We start from the raw sequence: 27,161 nt of genomic DNA, 5'->3' as shown, positions 1-27,161 counted from the left end.
TTTGTTTTTGTTGTTTTTTTTTTTTCCCCACTGCTTGTGGATCAGCAGTCTGCATCCTAATCTAAGAGGAAAGAATAATCCCATTTTGTCTGGTGAAGGTTTGCTGTTGTCACCTGTGATTACATTTGGAGACATCTTGAAAAACTACAAGAGTGCAGCTAGTCCTTCAATCATGGAATATATTTAGATGCTTTTGTGTAAAATTAATCATCTTTGAGAATTTTCCTTTAACTAGCTTGTTTCCTGCTTTTCTTGTTTGTTGGAGCTCGTTTACTTTCCTGTAGATAACTGTCTTCATCAGATCCCAAGAATAGGTAAAGAAACTGTCTAAATGATTGGATTACAGAGAGAACTTGGAAATGCGTGGGTATATTGTATCTATGATGCTGAAGACCAAATTTTGTCAGCTGTCATGGCTCTGTCTCTGATGCTGATAAGAGTGGAAAGCGGGAGTGCAGGAAGGGTAGCCAGCAAAGTTTTAAATAATGCTTCTCTGTGCTGTTTTGTGATGTATTTTTTTTCTGAATTCCATTTTAATGCAGAAAACACTGGGACCCATTAGTTTGATGCAATTTCTTTAATCTCTCATAGTATTACAGTTTTCTTTAGTAGGTGGTGGTGGTGTTGGGTGGACTCTGGTTACTTGGTGGTGGTGTAGAGCAGGGTTTGCTCCTCTCTTGAGTGTGGTGTGCCATACTGTATTTTCCTTTTCCAAATTAGAGGTGGTGTTCTGCAAAAAAGTCAGCGGGAACCAGGAGATGTTCCCTCATGGAGGCAGTGTGCTGATGACACTAATTTGTTACTGTGTGAAGCAGCAGTCTCAGGCTCTTTAGGGTATGTTGGCCTGGTGCAAGGCTGCAGCTCCTGTTGAGTCTGGAAGTAGCCTGAGGCCAGAGCTGGCAGTGGGTGCTCTTACTGTGACGTTACAGCTCTGTGCTCTTTGCCTACATTCAAAATGGGTCCCTGAGCCACCCTGCCTCTTGGGTTTGCTCCTTCCAGGTTTGGGGAACATATGTTTATGTGTTGCTTTAGAGAAGTTTCTACTCTATCGCAGAGACATACAGCCAGCTTTGAACGCGCTTCAGGGTCAAATGAAGCTTATTTTCCTGCCTGAAATAGGAGCTGAATCAGTTGTGGGGGGAAGTATTGCTGGCTGCAAGCAGGACAGTTTAATGTACGCGTCAATCAGATCCCTGCACAGTATTTTGAAAAATTTTGACTTCTGTTTGTTGCTGGTGGGGAATGCTAATGAGGGCATAAGGTGGTTTCAAGGCTTCATTTTCAATAAACTCAAGCATCCATTACAATGTGTCACAATCTCCTTTCTGTACAGAGCATACCCTGCATCAAGCTGCGCCTTTTCCTGCAGGATTGCATCTTGGTCATGCTTTTAATCTTGTATGTGTTTCATAACAAACTGGTGGGGGAAAATTGCTCAGAGATTAAATCACATAGTATCTGGTATTTTTATCATGTAGTGCTGCAATACTGTGGGTTTTGGGGAGTAGGGAGGGGAAGAGAAGGAATGGATATGTATCTCTGTCCAAGGCTTTAGCATAGTACATCTTTTTTTTTGCCTTCCTCCAGCTCTGGTAGCATTGAGGTTACATTGCCTGCCATCTGAGTAGTTCTCCCCTTAGCTTCTCCATCCCCACCAAAACTTCTCTTGACTGTTCTGTAGCATAAATCAAGTTTAGTTTGCTCACTCCCCATATCTATAAATACTATCTCCTCCTGCTGCCATGTTTCCCTCCAAATGAAGCTTGTTTCACCCTTCTTTGGTTTTGTATTCAGTGTTTCTTCAGTGCTTCTCCTCTGTTCATGAAATTCTTTGTTTAGTCAAATCACAAGTATCTTCTTATCTGTATTCCTAATCAAGAGCAACTTCTTCAAATTAGACCCTTTGGCAGTGGTCCACCTCCAGCAGAACATGTTTTAAAGTGCTCACCATTTTGATATTGAATCGTCATCACATGACTCTCTGGAATACATATAAAACTGAGTTTGTAATTCAAGACTGGATTGTAACTCTTCTAGATCAGTCTGTTTCAACAGTAAGAGCCACTTTAAATAATGTGAGGGTACTTCCTGTTTTACATGGAGTAAACATAGTCTGGGATTATAAATGGAGGTAAATTATTCAAGCATAAATCCTTTTGATAAATGACTTCTAAATGTGCTTGAAGTCACAGTGTTAGGGTGGTTTGGGGGCATTAGAGAGCATTCCTGTAGTATCCATATTTATAAGAGATGCATGGATTTTGGGAATTGTGAATTGTTAGCACCTTGGATGTGCTGACAGTACCCCAGATGTCTGCAGTTTTTACTTCACTGATGTCCTTTAATGGTGATGGGAGCAGTTCAATTATGTTTTGAGGTAGGGCCCTAGAAAAAATTAGTTACCTGTCTTGCAACATGACCTATATCAAAAGGCTCTTTGAAGTACATGGTATTTAGTACAATACAAAGGTAAATTTATATGCCGTTTCATTCTGAAAGACTGTTGGAATTCCTACAGCTTCTGTGGCAGGCACCATCCCAAACCAATGGTGGTGAACCTTCTAAAGGAGCAATGTGATGGGACACAACTTACAAATCACACTTCCCTCTGCAAGTTTTTCATCTGTTGCTCTAAGAGCAACACTTGCCAAGGTGATATTTAGGTAGCAGAACAGGGAACTGGGGGCATCAAGGTATGATAGGAATAGGGGAAGCTGGAGGGTAAAAGGGAAGTCACAGGGCCGCAGGTGTTGAAGTTAGGGGTTTTTGCAAATATAAGGAGAGTAAAGACATGGGACACAATGCATAGGACACACCCTTCATTAACTCTATTGTTCACAGAACTATTTGTTGAGAGGAAGTTATTGCAAGAAGTCTGACAGTGTATGTGGCAATAATGAGAAAGTATCTCATTCCCTACTCCATCTGGATGAGCTAGAAATCATGTTCACGTTTCTGGGTGCATTATTGTACCAGGGGCGCAACTGCTTATGTACTATGACCAAGTTCTTTACAGAGTTCACAGTGTTAAAATCACCTGGTATCTACAGTAGACCTTGAATGCCATTTTCTGGCATTTTCAATAAGAGCTGATTGTGAAATATTTCATCTGTGTTGCTAATTATGTATTTGTAACATACAAAGCACTCGTGAGTGGGAAAGATTAAAAGTCTTTTAACATACATTTGTAATTTAATACCACTTTGAGATCAGTCACTTTCACTGTCCCACTCTTTTACTTCCCACTGTACAAGGCTCCTCCTTTAATCATTTTGTTCTCTCAAATATAAAGAAAAAAGGGAACTATTTTGAAAGAAAATACAAGATACCATTATAACAAGCAAAGAAATTGGCAAGGAGGCCATGCTTTTGGAGGCAGTAGTGTCTGCAATTAATTTTAACTCATTTTACAGTTGACTTGCTTCCAAGCTGATGGTTTTGTAATTTCATACAAGCTTCAAACAGAAGCAAGAATTCAGCCAGACTCTATACAGCTGCAGATGTACTGGATGCACATGGTGTTACCCTTTTAGTTGTTTGACAGCCACTGCCGTATTGTCCAGTTCCCTGCCCTGCTAGCCTAAACATCGTGTTGGTAAGAGGAGGCACCGTGCGATGGCCGACTCTTGCTATTTATGTACTGTTGAGTCAAAGGCTACAGAGAATCGCTGAGCTGCCATGGGCAGCCCTTTCCTCCCTGGGGACATCCAGTGGTGCTCTCTTTTCTACCCAGCCATTGGGTTTAACAGAAGTTGCAGAGCTGGAGTATCTTTTGAGATCTCTACCACTTTTTCAAATTTTGTGGAAATCGCCAACTCCTTCAAAATAATCATCAGTGGGAAATTGATTGCCAAATGTAGGCAGAAAGGATTTTCTCATAAGCCTGTATCTTTAGGAGACCAGGCTAAAAAGGATGACGTTAAACTCAGAAGGGTTCATAGAAGAGCTACAGGAAGAATTGAAGACTTGATAAATGTGTCTCAAAGCGAGCGTGTTTGAAATTTTTCTTGCGTAAATCAAAGTGATGAAACCACAGTATGCACGATATTCAGAGGAGAGTCCTGACTGCATGGTTACTTATTCTTACTGCAGTGGTACCCAATGGTTGGAAGCTAAAGGCTAATCTAGTGGGAAACAAGTAGTAAAACCCTTCTCTCTTTTTTTTTTTTTTTTTTTTTTTCTCTTTAGTCATGATCATTAATCAGTGAACAGTTACCTGCAGAGCATTGTAAGGATATTTTAATCATTATGAGTCCTTTGAGTTAAGCCTCAATTTCTTTCAAGAAGGTGCTCTGGAGATATAGTAGACATCAAGAATTCATTGCGCAACTTGACTAGGTGAGAGCTTTCATCACTGTCTTAAGAGGCCAGACTATGTGATCCCAATTATCCCTTTTGGTCCAAAAATATGAGGAGAAACTTAATGCAAGTATGAACTATTTGTGCCATAACTGGAATTATAGGAATTATAAAGCTGATGTGGGCTACTAATTAGAGCTGGTTATACCAGAATGCCTACCTGACCATGCCCTTAATTTGCATCTTGCTTTTCCCTAAGAAGATCTAAAGTGACAAGACACTAAAAACTTTTTTAAAAGAGCACTTACTTTGCTTTTTTTTTTTTCTTTTCCCCCATCACCAGTGCTCTTAGTGCTGTACAAACAACAGTATAACCACCCCTTGGTGAAGCAGAGCCTTCTTTGGCTGGGATATCACAGGTTTTAGCTGAACCTAGGACATGACCTTTCAGGGTAGAAAGTAAAATGGGACAGTGTGCCAGCGGAAACTGTTCACAATATTTGTAATGCTTTGCTCCTGGTAGGGTACCAGGTTTACCATTGTGCTGTGCTCTCATTGTGCAGGAAATCTCATCTGGTGCTTTATCCCATCCAGCTGGTCGAGGTATTTTGTATTCCATTAAAAGTCTGTACCTTCTTCTCCAGGCACCTTCTGGGTATTGGTCTGTGATGGCTCAGTAGTAGGCCATCACTCAGAAAAGTCTAAATAATTTAATGTTCGGTGGTTTTTTTTCTGAAACACTACCTGTAAGACAGTATGTTGATATGTTTTTAGAGGAGAAAGCATCAGGCAGGATCATTCCAGGTGGGTATTTTCCTAATGTCTTAAAAATTGTAGAGAGTCTTCAGAGTCTGGTGCTTTACAGTTGTGGTGTTGCAGAGGATGATGCTTTGTTAAGAAGGTTTCAGTGCTAATGGAAGGTTTTGTCTGCGGGACCAGCTTTCTTTGGTGTTTCCACAGAATGGCCCCAAAACATCCTTCCTGCAATTTCTGTATTATATTCACAGTGTGATCCTCTAGACACAGAACACTATAGCACGTCTCCAGGAGAGATGGTCCCTTTCTTTGCTGAAGCTTGTAAGGGAGAGGCTGTAGCAGGAGCTAAGCGCACTGTCATAACCGTATAGCCAGTACTGATAAGTAGAAGGGACAGCAGTTGATCAATGGAAGTGTAACACCAGCTCCGAATAGCTTTGAAAAGCTGCACGTGTATTGTCTTACATGTGAGATGTTTCAGTACCCACTTTAGTGATTTTAGCATAATCAAGTGTCACAATGAAGTTAGTGGCCTTGTAGGACTAGAGAAACGATTCAAAGTAGGCAAGTCACCATCCTGTGACAGCTGTTTTTCAAATGAATGGTTCATGAATCTTGTTTGATCTCTCCTCTTGCCAAGTCAGAGACACTGAGGAGGATTTTTCAGTTAATTTCATGGGAAGGAGTATTACAAAACATGCTTTTTTTAATGCCTATGATGTTTGTGCTTCTTGGAATGAATAGCTCTATCTGCCTTAGTGTAAAAAAAGTTAGGTAAATGAAATTCTAACAAGCCTGATCATGTTGCTGTTTGGATAACTAAAGAAGACTCCGCAGTTCTGCTTCTTGCCTTTCATAAACTTGGTGTATCTGAATGCTGATTTGGATTGAACACTTTTGTACTTCATTTTTTAATAAAACATAGTTTTTGAGGATATAATGCCTTGATTTTTACTGTTAAATACCTGTTACTGTGTGGTACTTTTTATAATTTTTTTTTTAACCTCCCCTGCTTGATTACTGCATTGTCTGTAATAACAATGAGATATGTTAACATCTTTTTAGTTATATAAATCTAGACATCATAAAGTTATTAATATTATTTCTTGAATTCTAATTGGAGAGCATTTTCACGTTAACTGTGACACAATTTGTATAACCTTAGCCCAGTTCTCTTATCAAAATGAATTCAATGCATCAGCATTACTTTGGGACTCAGTTGGCAACTTAACTGTCATCAGGTTTCAGTAGTAGTGATCAATCAGCTTCATTTGAATTCCTTAATGAAAGTATTGCATGTGTAGGAAATATCACTGCCCTTTAATAATAAGTACTGTTAATCAAGATCCCAGATCATCTGATTATTCACATAAATGTAATCAAAAGTTGTTCTGAGTTGTTTCAAGTTGTGTTTTTAAAGCATTAAAAGTTCCACCTACCTCAGGTGTGCCAAGGCATGCCCAATACAGAAGGTTGTAGCCTCCATGTAGTGTTTGAAGGCACCTTTGATTGTTTTCTAGGTCCACAAATAATTACGTCTTTTCTTTTTAAACTGTGAGGGCTTTTTTTTTTTTTCCCCCATTTAGAAAGGTGTATTTGCTACATAACAGATCTAATTAAATATATAATGTGAGAATATACGTGAAAGAGTCTTCAAGGATTTATTTAGTAGAGAAATCATTATACTTGGACTGGGTAGGGATGAGAAGAAGCTGGCTGGGTTTTCATTCTGTTGGTGCCATGGTTTTTTTTGGTTTTTTTTTTTTTTTAAAACCATCTCATTCCCTTGTCTTCTCTTCCTGTGTGTACTCCCGCCACCCAAAAGTTGTTGAGATTTGATCCAGACTCTCAGCTGATGCATTCCCTTTGCCCAAGAGGTCGGGGTTATTGTGCCCTGTGGTTCAAGTGTGTTGTGGCATGAGATTTAGCTGCTTTCCTCCAACCTGCTGTACTTCATGCTCTGCAGTTGTTACAGATTTCTATCTGTTCAGGTCGCTTACCGGCATGTCTGAATTCTTATTTAACATATTACTGTCTATGGCCAACCTGGGATAGTAGTTTGGTTTGGCTATACTCAGCACTTTGGAGGAAATCCTTACTCACCAGCTAGGTGGGAAACCCCTGGGTAAGTTAAGGACGTGCTGCTTCTTTTTTGCTGTTTTGTTTCTTACAGTTGAATACCCCATCACCCCCACCCCCCGAGGTGCCTTATTTCCTTCTCTCAGTCATACGGTCTTTAAAGCTTCTAGTTTTAGTCTCTTCCTCTCTTATATTTTTACTTACTTCGTAATCAGATCCCTGCCAGTAGGCTCAAAAGCCTTTTTGGGGGGTGATTTCTTGGTAACTTTTGCCCTTTTTGTAGAGGTATGAGGTCCCCGCTGGCTGGCAGAGGGGGAGAGTCAGGACATGCTCATGCAGTTTATTTTGTTTGCTTATGTGCTCATGCATGTACACAGTGACATGCAGGCCCTGCCTGAACCGAGGGGTTGTGCTGTGTGCTGGCAGCTCCTTCCTGGGAGCAGGTTAAATTTGGCCAGGCCTCAAGTCAGAGACCATTGCGGTTTGCTTTCCATAAACCCTGTATATCCCATATAACACGCTGTGCATCTTCTCGAGACCGACCTATGTTTCCAAGCAAAGAAAAACAACATGGGAGATTTTTGTGTCACTGGCTGGCTTCATTATGTAGCTATAACAGCCTTTCTGTGTCTGACTCCCATGCTGCCTTTTGGTCTTTGGTCTTCTTTCTTTCCTTATCTGCCTGTACAGACAGTATCTCATTGTTTCCATTTAATATTGCCATAGGCCACAGTCAGCTCAGCTAAAGCTGTTGTCTAGGCTCTAATCGTTTGCTGCATGTTGTAATTGTTGTTTTGTGCTTCACTCCTCTTGCATTCCTCGCCACACTGCTTTAACACAAATGCTTCTGCAACTGCCTTGATATGTTGACCCATTCCTTGTCTTCCTGCCATACTAAATCAAATTAAAATTTCCTCACTTTCCCTACAAGAACCAATATAGTACTGTCACTAAGCAGATTTATCCTTTCCTGGTTGTACCTATTCTTTTGTGTTGCTATTCCCTTATAATTTTGACATACTTCTTGCTTTGCTGCAACTTGTATTTAGGTTTTCTGTCTCCTCTGAAAATCAAGGTGTGCTAGGAATAACTCCTTACTTACCCTTTCTCTTTACTCTCCTGTCCTTCACCTATCACCCCCTGTTAATAACTGGGGTTGCAAGTCCAAGACCAAGGCAGGAGGAAATGATGATGTCAGTGCCAGTAATAGTCACTAAATCAGTGCAGGTCAAAATTCAGCAAGCTTGTGTCTTTGTTTAAGGCCTCAGGGCACTGTCACATCAGATAATTTAACCATTTTTTATATTAACTAAAAACTTTTCTGAAGTAGCTTTTAGGAAGCTTGCAACTCTTCTGTAATGACTCAAACTGGCTTAACTGCTAATGGATTAACTCCTTGTCCTGTGAGAACAGGATCGCTGACACCCACTTTTTAGTCTGTTCTCTTTATTTAGTAGAGAGTACAGATGGTACTCTGTAAATGCGTGGTTTTAAAAGTCCTTCTAGAGCTGATGCTGGGAAGCAAATTGGATGTTTTGAACTGTAGCATGGAGGACAGCTCCCATATTAATAGCAGAAAAAAGTCTGTGTGATTTTTTTAAACTATTAAGAAATGTTTAGATGTCTACTCACATGAGAAAATTTTGCAGTTTATTTGAAGTGATAGTGGTTTTAGGGATGCGTATGTATTAACATTATTTCCTCCTTGCATTTAATGAAACAGTTTTTTGCGTTGTCTGTAGTTTTACTGTAGTATCTCTAATATTATTTAGTTTAGATTGTGGAAGCATGGGTTGTGCTCATTAGCTTTCATTTGCTTTCTGTATATTATTGATTGGCTTTGTATGAATATTTGTTCCTGATTTGCTATTAAATATCTTCAGTAAATACCTGGGAAAGAAATTGTTTTTCGAACCCAAACATTAGTAGTCAATTCCTCTTCCTCTGCTCTGTCTGAAGGAAATCACCATTAACAGCCTTGTGTTAACAAGAATTGTGTGTGTGACGCAAGTGTTGTGCATACAGAGCTTTCTAGTTAAGACTAAAAGCTAATCTGGGTGCTGCATGAGGCTGCAAAAACTGCTGTAGGTCAGCTCAGGGAGGAACCTATGTTCAGGATAACATGAGTTTAAGAATGTGTTTAAATGTTTTGATGGATTGCAACTATTCTGGACGTAACTGGGAATGGAGAAGAAGAGGCAGTACTTATGTGGGGTTGCAGCTGTAATCTCAGAGTTTCAAGGTTTCTGTTGTGCTTTTGGTGTGGAGGCTTTGGAGAGTATTTTAAAGAGAAAAATCAAAACAGTTGCCTGCACAACATGTTCCTCTGATCTGTATAAGCTCTATCCAGATTTCAGAAGCTGAAATGGGGGTGGTTTTGAGTGTGTAATGTACCTTGTATATAAATGTTTCAGACACAATGCATCAAATACTCTACAGCTTTTATTTTAAGGGAATATGCACTGAGTGAAATGCTGGTCCCAGTTAATGTTGTGCCATTTGTTTGAATGGGGCAGGATTTCATTTAGTGCCACAGATCTTTGTGGCAGAGTGAATTGTCATGCGAAGGGGGGAAAAGTAGCTCTAGTTAAGCATTAATCCTCTCGGAGGTTAAGGGGATAGCAAGGGCTTTCTTGTTTGTAAGCCAGAACATGTTTGTTCGCCAGAAAAAAACCCAAACCCAGAAGGAGGAGGGTATCATCCAGAGAGGATAGGGTACTGCTGGAGTTCCTAAAGGTGAGTGGTTTTCCTGGAGGTCCAGTAAAAGAGAGGGAAGGATAGATTGGGGAGCAGCAGTGTGGCTGAGGATTGGATAAAGACTCTGGTTTCAGGTTTCCTGGAGAGATGAAAAAATGTAGTGGGGAAATGGCTTGAAAAATCATGATGATAAAATAAGCATTGATGTATTTTTGGTTTTTTTTCAGTATGCGTATATCTACTTGGACATTGTTCCATCCTTTCCTTTCCCTGGTTCATTCTACCAGGTGTGGTCAGTGGTCACCAGAGACTACATAATGCTGTAATATTTAGTGTCTGAAGGTGAACCAGGGCACATCACTGTGGACAATTCACAGTATGTTCGAACTGCTTTCAGAGGAAACTGGTCTGTCTCCAGTACAAAAAGCATTCAGGTGAGAAGAATAGTAGGAAATCTCATTTTGGTACAAGTAGATTACTTTGAAAAGTCAAGGAATAGGTACTTTTGAAATCTTACCTGACTAGAGTTCGCTTACTGGGAGTAGGCATGATCCTTTGGCTTCAAATGTTCATCCAGAGGAGAAGGGCTTGACTCAATACATAGATGCAGTATTGCTAGCCTCAGTATTCCCTACGGACAGGGGCAAGGCAGAGTCAGAGTATGGATTGGTAAAGAAATTCTGAGGAGGTTGGGACATGATTATCTTAGTATTTTTGATGATGGAGTGTTGTGGTTTAACCCCAGCCAGCAGCTAAGCACCACCCAGCTGCTCGCTCACCTCCCTCACAGTGGGATGGAGGAGAGAATCAGGAGGGTAAAAGTGAGAAAACTCGTGGTCCAAGGTAAAGACAGTTTAACAGGTAAAGCAGAAGACGCGCGTGCAAGCAAAACAAAACAAGGAATTCATTCACTACTTCCCATTGGCAGGCAGGTGTTCAGCCATCTCCAGGACAGCAGGGCTCCATCATGCCTAACTGTGACTTGGGAAGACAAATGCTTTAATTCTGAATGTCTACCCTTTCCTTCTTCCCCCAGCTTTATATGCTGAACGTGACGTCCTATGGTCTGGAATATCCCTTGGGTCAGTTGGGGTCAGCTGTCCCGACTGTGTTTCCCCCCCAACTTCTTGTGCCCCCCCAGCCTGCTCGCTGGTGGGGTGGGGGGAGAAGCAGAAAAGGCCTTGGGTCTGTATAAGCACTGCTCAGCAATATTGAAAACATCCCTGTGTTATCAACACTGTTTTCAGCACAAATCCAAAACATAGCCCCATAGTAGCTACTCTGAAGAAAATTAACTCTATCCCAGCCAAAAGCAGCACATGGAGGCAGAGTGTAATTTAAAACTGGAGTGGAGGAAATGGTGAAAATTTTTGCCTTATTCCAGAAGAAACAGGTCACTCAGCCTCTTGGCAAAAAAGGGTTGTGTGTTTGTGTTAAACCCCAAATGGAGATCTGGTAGATTGCTTTGGAAGTGAAGAGGGAGTGCAAGGTTTGTCTGAAGGGGCACTAACAGCAGTTCAGATGTAACATCTGGTCAGACCAAAAGCCAGGACCCTATCTCTGAGTGTGTCCAGTAGGAGATGGAGAATTATGAGAACAGTCATATGGTGGTACACTCTCCTGGCCTCCAGAAACTTATGATTCAGGGAATTTCTGAGCTAGATGTAGTGCCTTTGTGCTTAGTAGTGGTGGATGCAGATATATCCAGGCAAAGCCCCTCTAAAACATGTGAATATGACTGGTTTAGCAAGGTCCTGGTCACACTCAGACCAAGGGAATAAGGAGGAGGCCTGGGAACAGTCCCTGCTTGAAGTGGAAGACAGAAGTCAGCTCACTGGTCTGAGAGCAGCTACCACGTTCCAGCACAGATGTGAAGCTGGCCAAGGTACACGTGGAAGTCTATCATGCAGTGTTACCTCGAAGTTTCTCTTAAACCACTGGGTATGAGTAAGGAGCTTGGATTGTGATGCAAGGCTGCACTGAAAGAAAAGGACATTCGAGAATGAACTGAATGCAGCAAGGAAAGGAGAAATGCCACTTCTTTACTGTCAGACTAGATGAAAAGGCTGGATTACTCTATTATGACGTTAAAGATTAACAGCCTATTTTATGTGCCCTGAGAAGTCCATTCACAAAGGGAGACTATTCAGAGGTGCATTGTTGCCCCTGGAAGACAAGGTACTCGGGATTGTACGTATGTTATAAGATGACCCTATAGTCAGTAAAAAAAAAAGAAAAAAAAAAAAAAAAAGAGGGATATCCAGAGAGATTCAAGAAAGTAAGTCACATACCCAGCACTGGGGAATGCACCTTACCAAACAAATACTTAGCATAAGCCAAAGATGCATTGTTTTGATGACAGTTCTGACAAATCTGCCACAAAGTTTGCTTTTAAGTTGGTACTTCTCTGTCTGGTTAGGCTTACCACACAAAGTACTGAGTGTTCAAGTAATTAGATGACTAGAGTCAGCAAGGAGGAGGAAGTCTCTTGTCTTTGAAATGATGCGGAGAAGAACCTGCGTCTGGCCAAAAAATACACATATGAGATGGGACAAAGCCTCAAGGTAAAGAAATGGGAGAGGGCTGGAATGAGTGGAGGCTCGAAATAGGATATTAATAAGACACATCAGTAAAGTTGTCAAGTATTAACATTGATCCCAGGAACCCAGTATGTACATGAAAGCAATTAAAATACTGTACATAATACATGTGATAGAAAGCAACATTGTGTAGAAAAAAAGATGTATTTTCTGTTGAGGAATCACAGTGAGAAAGCAGTCTGATTTGAGAAGAGAGAATGGCAACAGTGTGCTGTTCCCTCCCCTAGGTTGAAACTGTGGGAAGAACTGAGCCTGACTATCTACACTGGAAGTGATTCAGTCTGGAAGAACAGTAAACAGGGATACATGTTTTAAGAACAGCTACGTCCCTTCTGGTTTCTTTGTGTCCGTTTTTGCATTGATCATCCATTCTGGCACACAAGGATGCTGATGACACATGTGCATCCTGAACTGATCAGGAAGCCTATAATTTTTAATAATTTTTTGCGATTCCAAGGAAGGGGTGTGGAATGCCCACAGGCTTGCATCACCCTGATGTTGCTCGCCTGCGTTAAACCTGGCTTTGAGTATGATTGTGTAGGAGCTGTCTGTGACTACAGCCTACAGCTCTTGGTTGGCAGCCCAGAGACAGAGGGAATGCCTGTACTGTCAGAGGTGAGCTGCTTAGTCCTTGTTGAAAAATCTTTTCTTTTTTCAAAACCTTCTCCTCCTGCCTCCCTCTCAACTTCTGTAATCATGTAATTTAAAGGCAAGAGGGCATGCTCGTGGTGTGTTTGGGTTTGAGGTTTTCTTTTCCCCTCTGGGAATTTTCCATAGCTTATTTACTCTTATGAAGGTTTGGTCATGAACCACATTGAAAACTGAAATGTCTTGTTCCTTGAAACCTGTTAATTTTATAAACCACAAGCAAAATATAGTGAGGCAGCTGCATTTAGATTTTTCCTATATGACCCAGCACTAACCTTAGCCCAGCCCAGCCAGGCTAGCTGCGAGGGATGGCTCACCCTGCCCCAGCTGGGCTCGAGACAGCTAATGATCAGAAACTACCAGTTGGGCAGAAAAGATTCTAGCAGCCACCAGACATTTTTCTTCTGGGGCCTGATGAGCTGACTTGTAATTCTTGAATAATCTTGATTGCCTAGACTTTTTTTCATTATCCAAGTACATGTATGTTTAAATAATTCTGCAGATGATTAGAGCGAAGGCATTTCATTTTTACTGGCTTTATTCACTGCTTCCCAGTGTGCCCCCCCTCCCCCCGCTAGAGATTATACCTTTATTATACATTTCTTTTTGTATGTTTTTTTTCATCTAATCCAGATATGAACTGTCAGTCATAATAATGTGATACCCATGTGGCAGAATTGAGGCTCCATTTTTATCATGTCTCTGAGTAGCTGTCATTTTGTTCTAGCTCTTTTCCTGCTTGCCAATTAAAGCCAGTATTTTGGTACCAGGTTGAGAGAGGAGGAGTGTTAATTTACCCAGCAGCATTTTCCCATGCCTGAAGAAAGTGGCCGTAGCGAAAGCAGCTCTAGGATTACAGTTTCCTGCAGCTAATGAGGGTATACTAACATGAGTTGACCAGACCTGTGCCTTGCTGAATTTTATTCCCTACAATGCTTAGTAAAATATAAGAACCAGAATGAGTCTCTCTCCAGACAAAGCCTTCCTTCCTCAAAATCCTAAGTCTTCAGTCTTTTGCCTGCTTTCTCCAACATCCTTAAACAAGAACCGCTTTTAAATTACCTGAAAGGCTTGGGATACAGTTTATGTCGGTGTCTGTTTCCTGTTTTCCCACATTTTGTTTCTTTCAAGGTTGTTTTTGCTTTTCTGATTTCAACTGCACACAAAGAAATGTCTTACTCTTAGGTCATCTTGACTGTATGAGAACACCTGTGTATTTTGGTTTTTTCTTTTGTTTTTCTTTTTGTTTTGTTTTGTTGTTTGTTTTTTTTTTCCCCTGAGAATGTAAAAACTACCCTACTGTGTTAAATACCTCTCTAGTCTAGGCTAGTACTGTTTCTGATATTTGCTGGTGAGTTATACTTCAAATATGGTATGATTGCTCCACTGTTACACCCTTCTCAATCAGCAGTTTGGGCTTTCCTCCACTGGAGGAGGCTTCTGGACCATTAAGCTTTAATAGCTGCCTACAGACCTACACTCCATGAGTTCATGTAGTCCTGGTTTGAATCCATGTATTCTTTTGGCCTCCACAACGTCCCATGGCAGTAAGTTTTGCAATTTCATTACACTTGGTGTGGAAAAAGTACTTCCTTTTGTTTATTTTAAACCTGCTGTCTGGTAATTCCATTATGTACCCCTTAATTCTTATTTTGTGAGGAAATGTTCTTCGCACCATTCATGATTTTGTAAGCTGTTCATGAATGGATAACTTCTGGTTTTGGAGCTGGAGAATACAAACCTGGGAGAACCACAAGCGATTAGAAGTCGTCCTGTTCTTCTCTGTGTTTTGTAGAGAGCGCACAGTTCAAGATGCAAGTGCCCAATGATGTATGTTGTTGTGTTCTCTCTGACCAGCTAGTGATACTGTTTGTCTTTTTAACTGTTGCTGACAGTTGACGTGGTGATGATAGAGGGCTATCCACAAAACCTGTAAAAAATTCTTCTGTGTGGCAATATTAGAATAGATCCTATCGTTGTATCTGTGTATAGTTAGAGTATGCCGATTTTTTTTTTTTGTGTGGATAACTTCACACTTTCCATCATTCACATTCATCTGTGATGTTATTGCGTAGTGCTTTATAAACTCTGCATGTCCTCAAGTGTAGATCATGCTGTCTGGGATCACTTTCTGTTGTCTGCATATTCTTGAAAGGAGTGCTTTTATTAAAACAGGAATCGTACTCTCTCTGGACATGCTTTCTCTGTGTTTAATATCACATAGTTCCTCCTGTGTGGATGAGAGGTGGCTTGGAAGCCATTCATCAACAGCAGAAAACTGGCTGACTGCTATAAAGCCATTGAGTGACTATTTCATTTTTAAAGAACTTACGGGCTGCCTTAAGGAAGCAGTGGAGGGGGTGAAGGGTTTGACGCTGACACTTGGTGTTCAATTGTTCTGTTCAAACAGGAGTGTGTTGAAGCCACATCTGCTGTCCTAGAAGAATTACCAGCAGTCATGCTGTAGCTCACTGGCAAAGTGTTTCTGCTGTGAACGTAGTCATATTAGTGTAAAGACCACTAGAAGGAAAGTGGTCTGTCCTTTACTCATACGAAAATCAAGCTGGACCTGCCTCTTCATAAAGGCTTTCTGCTGGTACTTAGGCGTTTTTCCTCCTGCACTTCTAGCTATTCTGCCAGAAGGCTACAATGTAAAGTTCCCTGTAAGTGTTCTTTCTGTTCACATCTGCCCTTTTTAAAGTTAGTAAGTAGCATTTTCCTTTCAGTTTTGAATACTTTTATTAATACAGATGGAAAAAAGCCTATTCTACACCTTTTCTGTAAGGTAGGCTGCGTGAATTTGGAGTAGGACTTGCTTGAAAACAGGCCTTTAGTCTGTTTATGAAGCCTCTGAGAGGTGTGGAGCTGTCAAATATACATGTTCTGCGGGTATCTCCTGCCTTTCTGGAGCAGCAGCAAGGGACTAGGGAAGAAACTGCTCAGTCATCTCAAATGGCACTAGATGCATGTGTTTAGACAACCAAATCACATATATTGTGTGTTGCCTGATGTTACGGGTTACTGGGGCTTGCGTCTTGCATTTCCAGCTGGTGCTGGGATAGAATTTGTGGCTTGAATTTTGCTGTTTGCATGGTAGCACTCTGCAATATTGGATACCTGCTAAACTAGGCATCTGGGAGGCTTCTAAATTCTGTCTGTGTGGAAGGTAAACTTGTAGTGAAACAATAGAAGTCCAGAAATAAAAGCAGCACAGTGCCTATGCAATCCAAGTTTTTCCTAACTTTCTCTATGGTTTTGATCTATGATTTCACTTGAGTATCCAGAATGTGGAACATAATTCTCTTTGGCACTAGTGTTAGTGAATCAGCAATGAGGAGTCATCTAGGTTAATAACTAAATGCTTTTGCATGTGTATAGGGGCCATGCAAATGAGAAGCTTGTGAGTGAGTGCATTATTGGAGGCTGTCTGTATTAAGCCAATTACTTGGCCTTTATTCTGCGGGATCATAGGTGTGAGAATCCAGCTATGAATGTAACATAGTGCTGCCTGTGTGTGTCCCCTTAGTGTGATCTTCAGTCTTCATGTACTTCTAGGAGTGTGGGAACCTGCCTAGGTTGTACCTCCTCTGGCACAAAAATGATTCCTGTATTGGTGCAGAATATTTAAATTTTTTCCTCCCTTTATGCAGAGTAAATGATAGGTCTGTATTTAAACTATATCTGAAGTTCAGATCGTATGTTACCAAATAACTTGCTTTGTGGGTAAAATTAGTGGAGCTTTATCTGTGGATAGTGGAGCACTATCTGTTACTGAATTTTTCTCTATTGATTTTTAAAATTTTTTTTTTTTATCAAAGTTGCTGTTACTGAAAGCAGTAAAATGGATATTGCTTTTCTTGCTGATTTTGTAGCACCCAGAAGTTTGCAAGATACTTCACACTGCAAGTATAGTACTACTCACCTGCCCAAAGAGCTTCAGAGTCTGTCTCCACCCAATTCTTCCAGTTATATTTGTGTGAATACATCAGCCCAACAGGCTTACCTGTTGGAAGCAGAACTTGTTTCAGGAGGGAGAGTCCTGGCAACTGGCTTGTCTGCCTTTGTTTCCAATTGGTGCTGCATTCCTCAGTACATTTTACCTTGTGAAACATGACACATTTTTTCACTGGTTTTGGGGGTTATGTTGGTTTTTTCTTTTTTTTCCAAAGAGGTGTTGAAATGAGAGGGTGGAAGTGCAGATTTCTCACCATGGCTTGCAGCAAAACCCAATTTGTTCCATTTTGTCCTCCAGTGTCTCCTTGACTTCTTCAGTGTAGAACTGCTGGATGTGTTTCTTCAGTTTTGCTATTTAAAAGTTTAATGGAGAAAGATGTCTGTGCCATACCGTCTCCTGGTCTGTAGTTAACTCACCTTTACAAATAAGCCCATGCCAAATTTTGTCAAAAGCTCTGAGAAATTGCTTGACTACTGCTGGGATCTGTCTGTGTGTTTTTTTTAATCTTTTGTTACAGAAGTAAATTCTGGTTATTTTTTTGTGAATAAATTGTCACAGAATTTTGAAGTGCTGACAGCTCCCATCTTGTCAGCAGACTCTTATTTCATGAAACTTAAGTTGTTGTACTTGCATAATAAGAATCCTTTGAGTTAAGGTTTCTCTCGAATTTAACAGTATTTTTGACCCTGTTAAGTTAGTATTTAAGGCCAAAATGTGTTTTCAAGTTTAGGTATAAATTAAAGGCTTGGGCTGAGTGACACTTCAGTTCCCTAGTGTAAAGTATAGTGAAAAGGGAACAGAATGAAAATGTATTGCTTTTATTTTCACTCCAGTCTCCTTCTATTTCATTGATTTGTTTGTCTGCATTTTCTTCTCTTCCAGAGTTCTAGAGTGCCAAGGGCTGCCCATTGTCAACGGGCAATGTGATCCCTACGCCACCGTTACCTTAGCAGGACCCTCCAGGCAAGTATTGCACATAGAAGAGCTTCCATTTTATAGGGATGGTTTCTGTTTCCTTTGTCTTATTATAAATCTGCATTCTGAGATGGACAGATGGGAGTATTTAGACTCCACTAGAATATGTTAAGTGTTGGTGTGTGCATGTATGAACTACTGAATTATACTAGAGTAAGTAATTTGAGGCTTGTTTCAGTTTTGATGTATGTAAAGGTCTGAATAATCCCTGAATAATTTGAATTTCCTGGAGTATGTAATTTGTGGCTAGGCTTAATTTGTGCATCTTCTTACCTCACAGTTGGAGGCCAGTTTTTGAGCAAATTTATTGCCTAATTTTGGGCAGGGGCAGAAGAGAAAGCTGAATACATCAACATCTTGCAGAGTATGCACGTCTGTATGTGAATATTTAGAGTCTTTTCACTTTAAAGGTGTGGCAAATTAATGTGTATGTCAAAAGCCCTTGGTGGCTCAGTCCTATAATTCAATATATGTGGACATAATAGCATGGATAAAATTTGGAATGAGGTTTTTGGTAACGAGATTCTGCATAATACTCTTCAGTCTAAATTTGGATTCAGTTTTCCTGTTCTGTTATAAAAATTTCCTGTGCTGTTGGATGTCACTGTTTTGTTTCTGCTTACCTAGAGTCATCTTTTAGGTCTGTGCCATGGTAGAAACAAAACAGTTCTGCTGTGACCTCAAAGACTCAGATTTGGTAGCATGGGTTATTCATAATGTTTTATAACAATTTATTGAAAATACTATAAATAAGATGCATTCTTGGCAAATACTTACCTTGCATGCAGAAGAGTCTTTGAGACTGGTCTGTATTCTTCATCTTTGTCTTGGTGTGTTATGCCTTATCTCCATTAATCAGCTGTGTATTTGAGTTGTATGCTTTGATATTTTAAGCCCGTAACTTGTTTCAGATGGTACTGGGTGGCTATTACTTAAACTGTAAGGAGATTTTTTGACTAACCCTTGTATCTTTGGATGTCCAAACTTACCTTTGTTTGCTTCCGTCCTCTCCCCAGTCCAGATAACGTATAACAACTGAAAATGTGTTTCCCTTCAGAATAAGGAGCACAGCCTCGTCCTATTCCTGTCTGTTTTTTGGTGGGGGGAGAAGTATTGCCTCCTATCTCCAGCAAGCAGCATGCAGCTTATTCCCATCCACTGCTTTGTAATTGCCCAATAATTGTGCTTGCCTTAATCGCCTCCTGTTCTACATCCTGCTTCCCAGTCCCCTCCCAGATGGGCTTATCGGTAAAGAGGTTGACCGGCAAGTGTGACTGATGAGATGGGATAGGCAATCTGCCTTATGTCCTGGAGACGATTAGTCTCTCTTATCTCTCAGCTCCTCCTAGGAATAGTGGGATATTCATAATCTGTGCATCATTCTCCTCTCCGGATTTTTCAAGGCTTCTCCTTTTAGAGTAGGAAAGCTACTTTATTCTGCTGCATTTATGCAATGCCAAGCATGAGAATTACAACAAATGTGCTGCTGCTTATTGCATGATTTGTGCTTACAGAGCCATCAGACTTCCTGACCAAAGCTGTTTCTATGCCTGTATTACAGATGGGAAAACATTGTATACTGGTGGACTGGCCCATTCAAGTCACACAGGAAGCCTGTAGCAGCACTAGGAATTAGACCCAGCTTAACTTGACCTCTGTAAAAGAATAGATAGAGTTGTTTGGTTCATATAAGCAGTTACAAGCTATCTAAGCAGCTTTGCTGCGTGAGAAATGAGGAATAGATTCTGGGATGAAATGATTAGTAGGTCAGTTTTACACATGGCTGATGTGCCCCTCCATCTGTGTCTGTTTTATCTATGCCTGCAGAGCTGTAGGGCAAGATTGGTGACACAGGACAACACAGAGCTTTTCACTTGTAGGTAACGAGAACAAATCAAGCATAGGTTCGTAACATTTGGAAATCATCGAACAGCTGTTGGCTGGCCTGTGAGAAATGCATTGGCTGGCTCTAGCCCAGTATCAAGCAGTTAGATGTCTGTATTCTAAAAGGCGGGCGCAGGCGGATGGCACTGCCTGTAGAGGATGAATGGGCAGTGCTGAACTTTGTCAGGCCTATTGCCCGGTGAGTGGTTTGAAGGTCTGCCATGTCTTCTTCCTGTAGAGCAGTAGAAATTAAGAGACTTCTGTACAGCACTGCTCGTAATAATTCAATAACGTAACATTAACTAAGTGCTGTTGGGGCTGCAGGGAAAAGGGTGGTAATACGGCAATAAAAATATTCTTGCTGAGGAAATAATTCTCGGGTTTTTTTTATTATTTAACACCACTGAAAAGCATTCATTGATTCCTCAGGCCAGGATTCTAAAATATAAAATACAGAAATAGCTATGTCGATCCTCCTGTCTCCTGTGCTTTTAGGGTATGAGGAATTTTTGAGTCGCATCAAGACTGAGACCGTCCCCTAAATGTTGCTGCTCAGAGCCCCATTCTTGCTAGTTGTTTTGTACAGATACAAGATTCTGCTGGGTCAAGCGAGTGACAGAATCAGGGTTCAAGGGCTTGTGTTTAAGAGAGGATAACAAACTGTGGTTACTGCCACTTCAGAGGAGTAGGCATGCAGTGAATCCCTCTCTTAAATGTGTGTGAGTGTGTATGCCTTGCTGTGCTGGAGCCACATGGCATTCCAGTTTTACCAGATAAATCAAGTAGATGACTGTTCCTCAGTGTCTGTGTTCTAGGATCACACTTCTGCTAACGTTGTTTCTTACCCTTTTCTTTTTTTCTTTCTTTAATTTAGATCAGAAGCCAAAAAGACTAAAGTTAAAAAGAAGACCAACAATCCACATTTTGATGAAGTGTTTTATTTTGAGGTTGGTATTTCAAAGGAACGGGTGATAAGCTGAAATACTATACTGTAGATAGTTGGCACAGCATCCTGCTCCATGTTGTGCCAGCTGTCATCTTTGAAGGCTGTTTCAAAGCATGGTGCAGGGGAAAGAAGTACCCAGGATCAGACTGGCTGTCTGCTGAGGGAGCAGTATATTGCTTCAGCTCAGGCGCTCTGTAGGAAAAGCTTCAGGGTGGGTACTTTTGAGCAGCAGGGTTTATACTCCCATCACAACTCACCCCAGAAGAGTTTTGAAAAAGAACAGTTAAATAGGGGATTTAAAAAAAAAAAAATTATATATTTTATTTTTTAGCCTGTGTTTTTTTTATAGCTGCTCCACCCAGTCTTTCCCAGTCAATGGGAGGAAGATTATCTCCTAGGAATACTGAAAACTGTAGAGGAAAAATGCACTTGAACTGGGTGTTCTGGCTGTCTGCCAGTCTGCTGCAATACCAGTGCCTTTCCTCCAAGTGGGTGAAACCTCTGCAGCTTTTTTTAATACAGAGCATTTTCAACAAGTCCAGTTAAGACAAAGTATAATTTTTATGAAAGTGCTCATTTTGGTTCTTTCTGGCAAGAGTAGCTGTAATTTTGATGTGTCCCTACATATATGTGCCTGTGTTTTATAATTTGGATACCTCTTGAAACTTTTCATTCTGTCTTCTAAAGTATGTGTATCTTTCTCTTTTCTTTTTATCTTGTACATCTTAGTCCTGGTCTATGCTTAATTGTTCTATTTCAGTAGACACATCAAGAACGTATCTGGCACGATGATGTTGATGAAAAGCCAGAGTAGTGCAATGCAGTTGGCATATCATTGAAAAGCCCTTTCTGCCCGTACGGCTTTCATCATTGAGGTCACATTGGCATTAGAAGTTGTTGCTGGCATAAGGATGGCACTTAGGGATGTGGTTTCTCAATTCGGTTCAGGGCCACATCAGGAAGGAGAGCTGGGGAGAGAGCAGCAGATCTGAAGTGCACATATTCTTGGCAGTGCCAGTGAGAGGCTTATTGCTGTCTTCCCCCTCCTTCTACAAACCATCTTTGCCTAGAAGCTGACGGTTGTACCAACTAATCTGAAGTCTGTCATACCAGCAGAAACGTGCTCTTGTTGGTATATTATATTTGGATTCGAGGAACAGATATAGCAAGTTCTTTATTGGCAGGAATACTTTCTCACTGCCCAAAGGACTGGAAGCCGTGAGGGTTGGCCAGGATAGCTATCTAAGGTAATCTCTCCTCTGCTAACCAACACATCTCTTCCTAGGCTATAACTTCCCTGCAGACTTAACTTTAGCAGTGAGCCTTTGTGTCTCCTTGTCTGACTCCACGAGACTGTGTAGAGGTGCTGCATGGGCAAGGTTGGTGGGGGAGAGATCCCATGGTACTGAGTGCTGAAACTGCACTGGGGCGTCTGTGTGTTTACTCAGGGCTGCCCAGGATTTCAGTCTGTCACCTGGCCCAGAGCTGTGACCTTTGGCAGTGACACAGGAGTGATGCTATAAGTAAACTAAAATGAGCTTCCTTATTCTCAACATAGGCAGTTCCGGAGGCATCTGTCAGCAAGAGCTTTTTAATGAGAATGTAGTCCAGGAATTCAGACTGTAAACCACAAAACTTCACCTGTCTGATTCCTCAGCCTTCTGTGCGCTGCAGAAACAGTGAATGTTTGGTATTTAAACACTGAACTTGGCAGGTGGTGCCCTGTTGGGAGAGGAAGGAGAGAAGCAGAAAGCATCTTCCAGCTGGAGTTGTGGAGGGGGCTGGAGGCTTGCTTAGATTGCCTTTATGCTGAGAGCTGGGTTGCATGCAAGTGTCGGCAGAAGCAAAACCTGAACTCAAGCCCGTGCCCCAGTTGTTCTGCTAACTCAGAGCAAAATGTTTTCTGTGTGGGTAAGAGCAGAGCTTGGGAAATGTCTGAATCAGCCAGAGCTCTGAAACATAAACATACCCTTAGTGCAGACAGAGCCATCATAGATTTATGTCATTTTGAGAGTAGTTATACATATCAGGCTAAATGTCTCCAAGGAGCAAGGTTCAGTAGAACTGCTGTGACTGGGAAATATATTTGCTGCTGAGACATGGGTAGACCTGTGGCTGGTGCATGCTAACGGAGTGCTCTGATTCCTTTGGAGCTGCACGGATTAATGCTGTTGACAGCGGTGTCACTTACTGCTTCCAGACAGCTTCATCAGCTTTCCTGCAGTCTGCTAGCACAGCGACTGGCCGTGCCTCCAAGGAAGAAGCTGATCTGTAAAAGGCAGCGAATGGGTGCTTTCCTTTCTACAACCAAAAAGTCGCACAGATTTAATTTTCTAAATGGAAAATAGCTTATCATTGGTTTGGGAAATCTAAGGGCTTATTTAAGGGGTGCGATGAGCGAAACTTGCACCTGATGGTTAGGAGCCATTTTCACCACCGCTCCAGCTGCAGCGCGGTGTGGGGGCTCAGAGTTCTATATGCAGCTACAGAAAAATGGCCCACTTATGGGAACCGAAGAAGGTAGTGCTGGGGACCTGTTCACAAACGTGTGTGTGCTGAAAAAAAAATGAGCAGCTGATAAACAGCTTGTCGGCTTTGCCTAAAGAAAGGGACCAGTACAGCAGAGTTGTGCCCCCTTTTTTGTAAAATGGTTCGTGGCAGCTAGTTCAGCACTGGGGACTGGGAGTTCCCTCATCTCCACTTCTATCCTTGGAATGGATGGACTTCATAGAGCTGTCTTTTTAGGACTACCACTCTTGAGCTGTATTAATCTGCACACTAAGCAGTTGTACAGGTGAACAGAGAGACCTTGTACATGCAGACTCCAGCAAAACTTCTCAGAAAAATGCTTACTTAAGAGGGAAATGCCGTAAGTTACACCTATGCTGTAACTTTTTTTAATGACTCATGTATTACAGACAGTAAAAGACTTAAGTTTGCTTCCTTATTAAAAATTACACCATTAGCTTCACAATAGTAGTAGAAAGTGTCATTTGCAGTTATGTAGGACAATTTCTTGAAGCCACAGTGAAGACGGTTGCAAAGGTAGAGTGAGAAAACTTGTGCTGAGCTGCTGAAGTTGTAGGCTGTATTTAAATCCTCTGTGCCTCCGTGCTCTTGGGCTTACTGGTGCGTTTGGTTCAATTAGTCTACAGGGTTTGGTCTCCAGTGCTGCTAGTACCTTATAGTTTTTCTGTATCGCCTTGAAAATGGTGCCTGCCTCACACATACAGACACAAAAAAGGCTCTGTTGAGTGGCCTGTGCTGAAGATTCTTCTCTGGTTCCTCTCCACTTGTGCAGCTATATCTTTTCCTCCCTTGTTTGTACCATCTGCATCTGTTGTACAATATAAAACCAAGAAGTCAAGTTTACAATAAAAGCCGGGTTTTGTGAGTGGGAAGTATTAAGCCACAAACGTATTTAAACCTACAATAAAGTCCAGCTTCTGTGTGCAACCAAGAGCTGAGCCCACACATCATACACACTTGCATTTGATCAGTTCCTGCTGTGGTTTCAGCTGGGTGGGGTAGCCTTTTTCTCAAGTTTCTGACACACTATACAAAAATACAACTATCGAAGTCTTTTTATAATCATGCTAGAAAACAAATTTTAAGAAATGTTTGTACAAAAACTTTTTTTGCTGATGCTCTACACTTACAACTATCTTCCTGTTATTTTCTGCCCACGCTTTGCTGTTTATCAGTCTTGCAAATATGGTTGGTGAACTGTGCACCTGGTTCTATATTCTGATATGCATAACACAGGCTACCATCTCTTGGACAATTGATCTGCTTGGTATTTTTTCTATGGGCATGATAAATTGACTTCCAGGATATCACGATAGGCAGAACTTCCCAATTTTAATTGGATCCACTGTAAATGTTTTTAAAGGTGATTTTGTGTTTGTTGGGTCCCGCCCCCCCCCGCCCCCCCCCTTCAGAGTGCCTCAGGACATCTGTTGTACAGTTGTATTTAAAACCCAATTATTAATTGTCCTTTTATTTCCCTAGATGGATTATAAAAGTGGTACTCCTCTCCATGATTTTTTTTCTTTTGTCAATGTAAATTTAAAGTACTGTAGTAATATTAAAGACATCCTTTTTCTGTAAAGAAAGTATGGAGGATCTAGTTACTCTTGGATATGACTGTGTAACCACCACTTTTGTATAGTCAGAAATCTGTTTAGTCAACATGTTTATTCATGTGCATGAACGTTTTCAGAATCAGGACTGAAGTCACTGCTGCTAGTAAAAAGTTTGCAATCTTACAGGGCTTTGTACAAGTAACATTGGAATGCTTTTGTATCAGATGAAGTTGTTAAAGTTTCCTCCTTTTTATTAGGTTACAAGACCCAGTAGCTACAACAAGAAATCCCATTTTGATATTGAAGATGTTGATGAAGTTGACAAAATGGAGATTAGGTAACATAAAACACTTCATACTAATAATGTCGTCTTCCAAAGTTGTGTAACTTTGTAGTAGACTTGGTTTTCAAAGTGGCAAGCATGGTTTTCCTGTTGATAAATTGAGATGAGTCTTCGTCATTGTATCTGTATGTTCATTTACCTCCACTGTCCTGTAGATTGTATCTGAACACATGATGGTTCTGCTGCAGGAGAGATCCTTGTTATTTTCCTTGGTATCCTATATACGCTGTGCATATACTAATGTGCAGTTATTAAGCACAGCCTTTTATGCCTGGGCTCCCCCTTCCTCCCTCCCTCAGTTTCCCAAGAGAGCCCAGAAGCTTTGTGATGCTCTCAGTAAAAGAGTGTATTTTCTTTTATTACTTAATTTTAGCAACCCATATAAGGTCCTTCTTCCCTGAAAGGAAACTCTTGAACTCAGAGTTTCTCTGGAGCAGAGGCAGTTTCTCTTCTCTTTTGCCTGCCAGACGTTAACCCCTTCTTGCAAGGCTGGGTATGATACATGTGAAATCCATTACACAAGGAAGAAATAACTCTGATTTCAAAACCAAAACAACCCCACCTCACCCCCTGCCATCCATTTAGTACTATTTTAAAACCTGCTGAGCCCTGTCAACCAGTGCCTGTGGAGACAGGTGAATAGAAAGAGTGGAGAGGAAACAACAGGAGATGCAAAACCTAAAGGTATCACATGCATCATACCATCACATACATTGAAACTTAGAGACATAGGCCATCTGGTGATCTGGATGCACTGTAGCTGAAAACTGCTGTATCTGCATCAGGTGGTGAGAAATTTCCCCTCTCCTTTACGCTAGGATTTGGAGGAAAAGAGGTTGAGGGAGAATGGTGGCACCCCCTTCCTCCCCAGGTATTGCCACTAGAGAGGCAGTGAGGGCTTATCTCCCAAAACATTCCTTAGGCCTTTCAGAAGCACAATTGGCTGTAAGGAAAGGAGGGGAGTCCAGGAAGGGGGAACAATACTCACTCCCAGCAAGCCAGACACATCTGTGTTCACAAATGAATGGATGAGGGCTGTTCTAATTTGACTGTCGCTGCTGGTTCCCGTAGCCCGTTAGTGTAGTATCACAGCACTTCCAAGACCAGTAATGGATTTGTGCTTGCCGTGGCTCTGTGAAACAGGAAAGGGAAATTATTCATATGGAGAGAGACAAGAGCTCTATTCTGTTTCTCCGAGAACATCTGCGTCAGGCAGCGCAAAGGTAACTGGATTAAGGGCAACCCACAGCCAATTCATAGGAGAGAGCAAAGGCCCAGGTTCAGTGCCACGCTGCTTTGGTGGTGTCAGTGTTGCAGTGCAGCAGATGACCTAGTCCGAGCACCAGACTGTATTTCTGGAAAGCTTTGCATGGCGTAGGCAGTTATGAAGTAGCATGTCCCATACCCAGGGGATGTTTGCGGTGGAATGGGCAGCTGAACAGTGTCTTGGGAGTCCCAGGCTAGTCTTTGTAACCGTGCTGCCCAGCCACACGCTGATTTTAAATGAAAGCTAGGATTCTCTGATAGTTTTGTGACTGTGGAACGGGACCCTAGGCATTGGTGGACAGTGGTTTACGTGTTGCTTAATATTTCAGTTGATTCTTATTTTGTGTTACTTCGAAATGGAATTATACAGTTGTTTTCCTTATTAAGTATATTTTCTGGATAAATGTCTGTCTGCAATGATAATGTATGTGGAGCTGAGCTTCAGAAAGTCTTTCATTCCTTAAAAGCAACACATCACAGTGTGGTAAAGATGAATAGTTTCTGAGGAGGCTTACAAAATAGTTGGGAAAAGATTAAGCACTTAAATAATGGACAAAAGCAGATAAAGCGTTGGTCTTGGTTGGGCAAACTCTTTGCTCAGAGGTTTTGTCCCCTATAGGACAGAGTG

General features: G+C 41.3%; 1 protein-coding gene across 1 annotated transcript in view; it reads left to right on the top strand.

The window, feature by feature from the left end:
• The window catches only part of RASA3 (RAS p21 protein activator 3), a 94,241-nt gene that overhangs the window by 42,075 nt on the left and 25,005 nt on the right, over positions 1 to 27,161 (top strand). The window contains exons 5-7 of the mRNA XM_010575666.1: positions 17,917 to 17,997; positions 20,768 to 20,840; positions 25,182 to 25,261. Of these exons, the coding sequence (XP_010573968.1) occupies positions 17,917 to 17,997; positions 20,768 to 20,840; positions 25,182 to 25,261 (234 nt within the window). The remainder of the gene's footprint in view (positions 1 to 17,916; positions 17,998 to 20,767; positions 20,841 to 25,181; positions 25,262 to 27,161) is intronic.

This window comes from Haliaeetus leucocephalus, unplaced genomic scaffold (genome assembly GCF_000737465.1).
Source record: "Haliaeetus leucocephalus isolate CR32 unplaced genomic scaffold, Haliaeetus_leucocephalus-4.0 Scaffold495, whole genome shotgun sequence".
NCBI classification, from domain to species: Eukaryota; Metazoa; Chordata; class Aves; order Accipitriformes; family Accipitridae; genus Haliaeetus; species Haliaeetus leucocephalus.
Note: the sequence above shows the minus strand (reverse complement) of the source record. Positions and strands in the feature narration are given on the sequence as shown.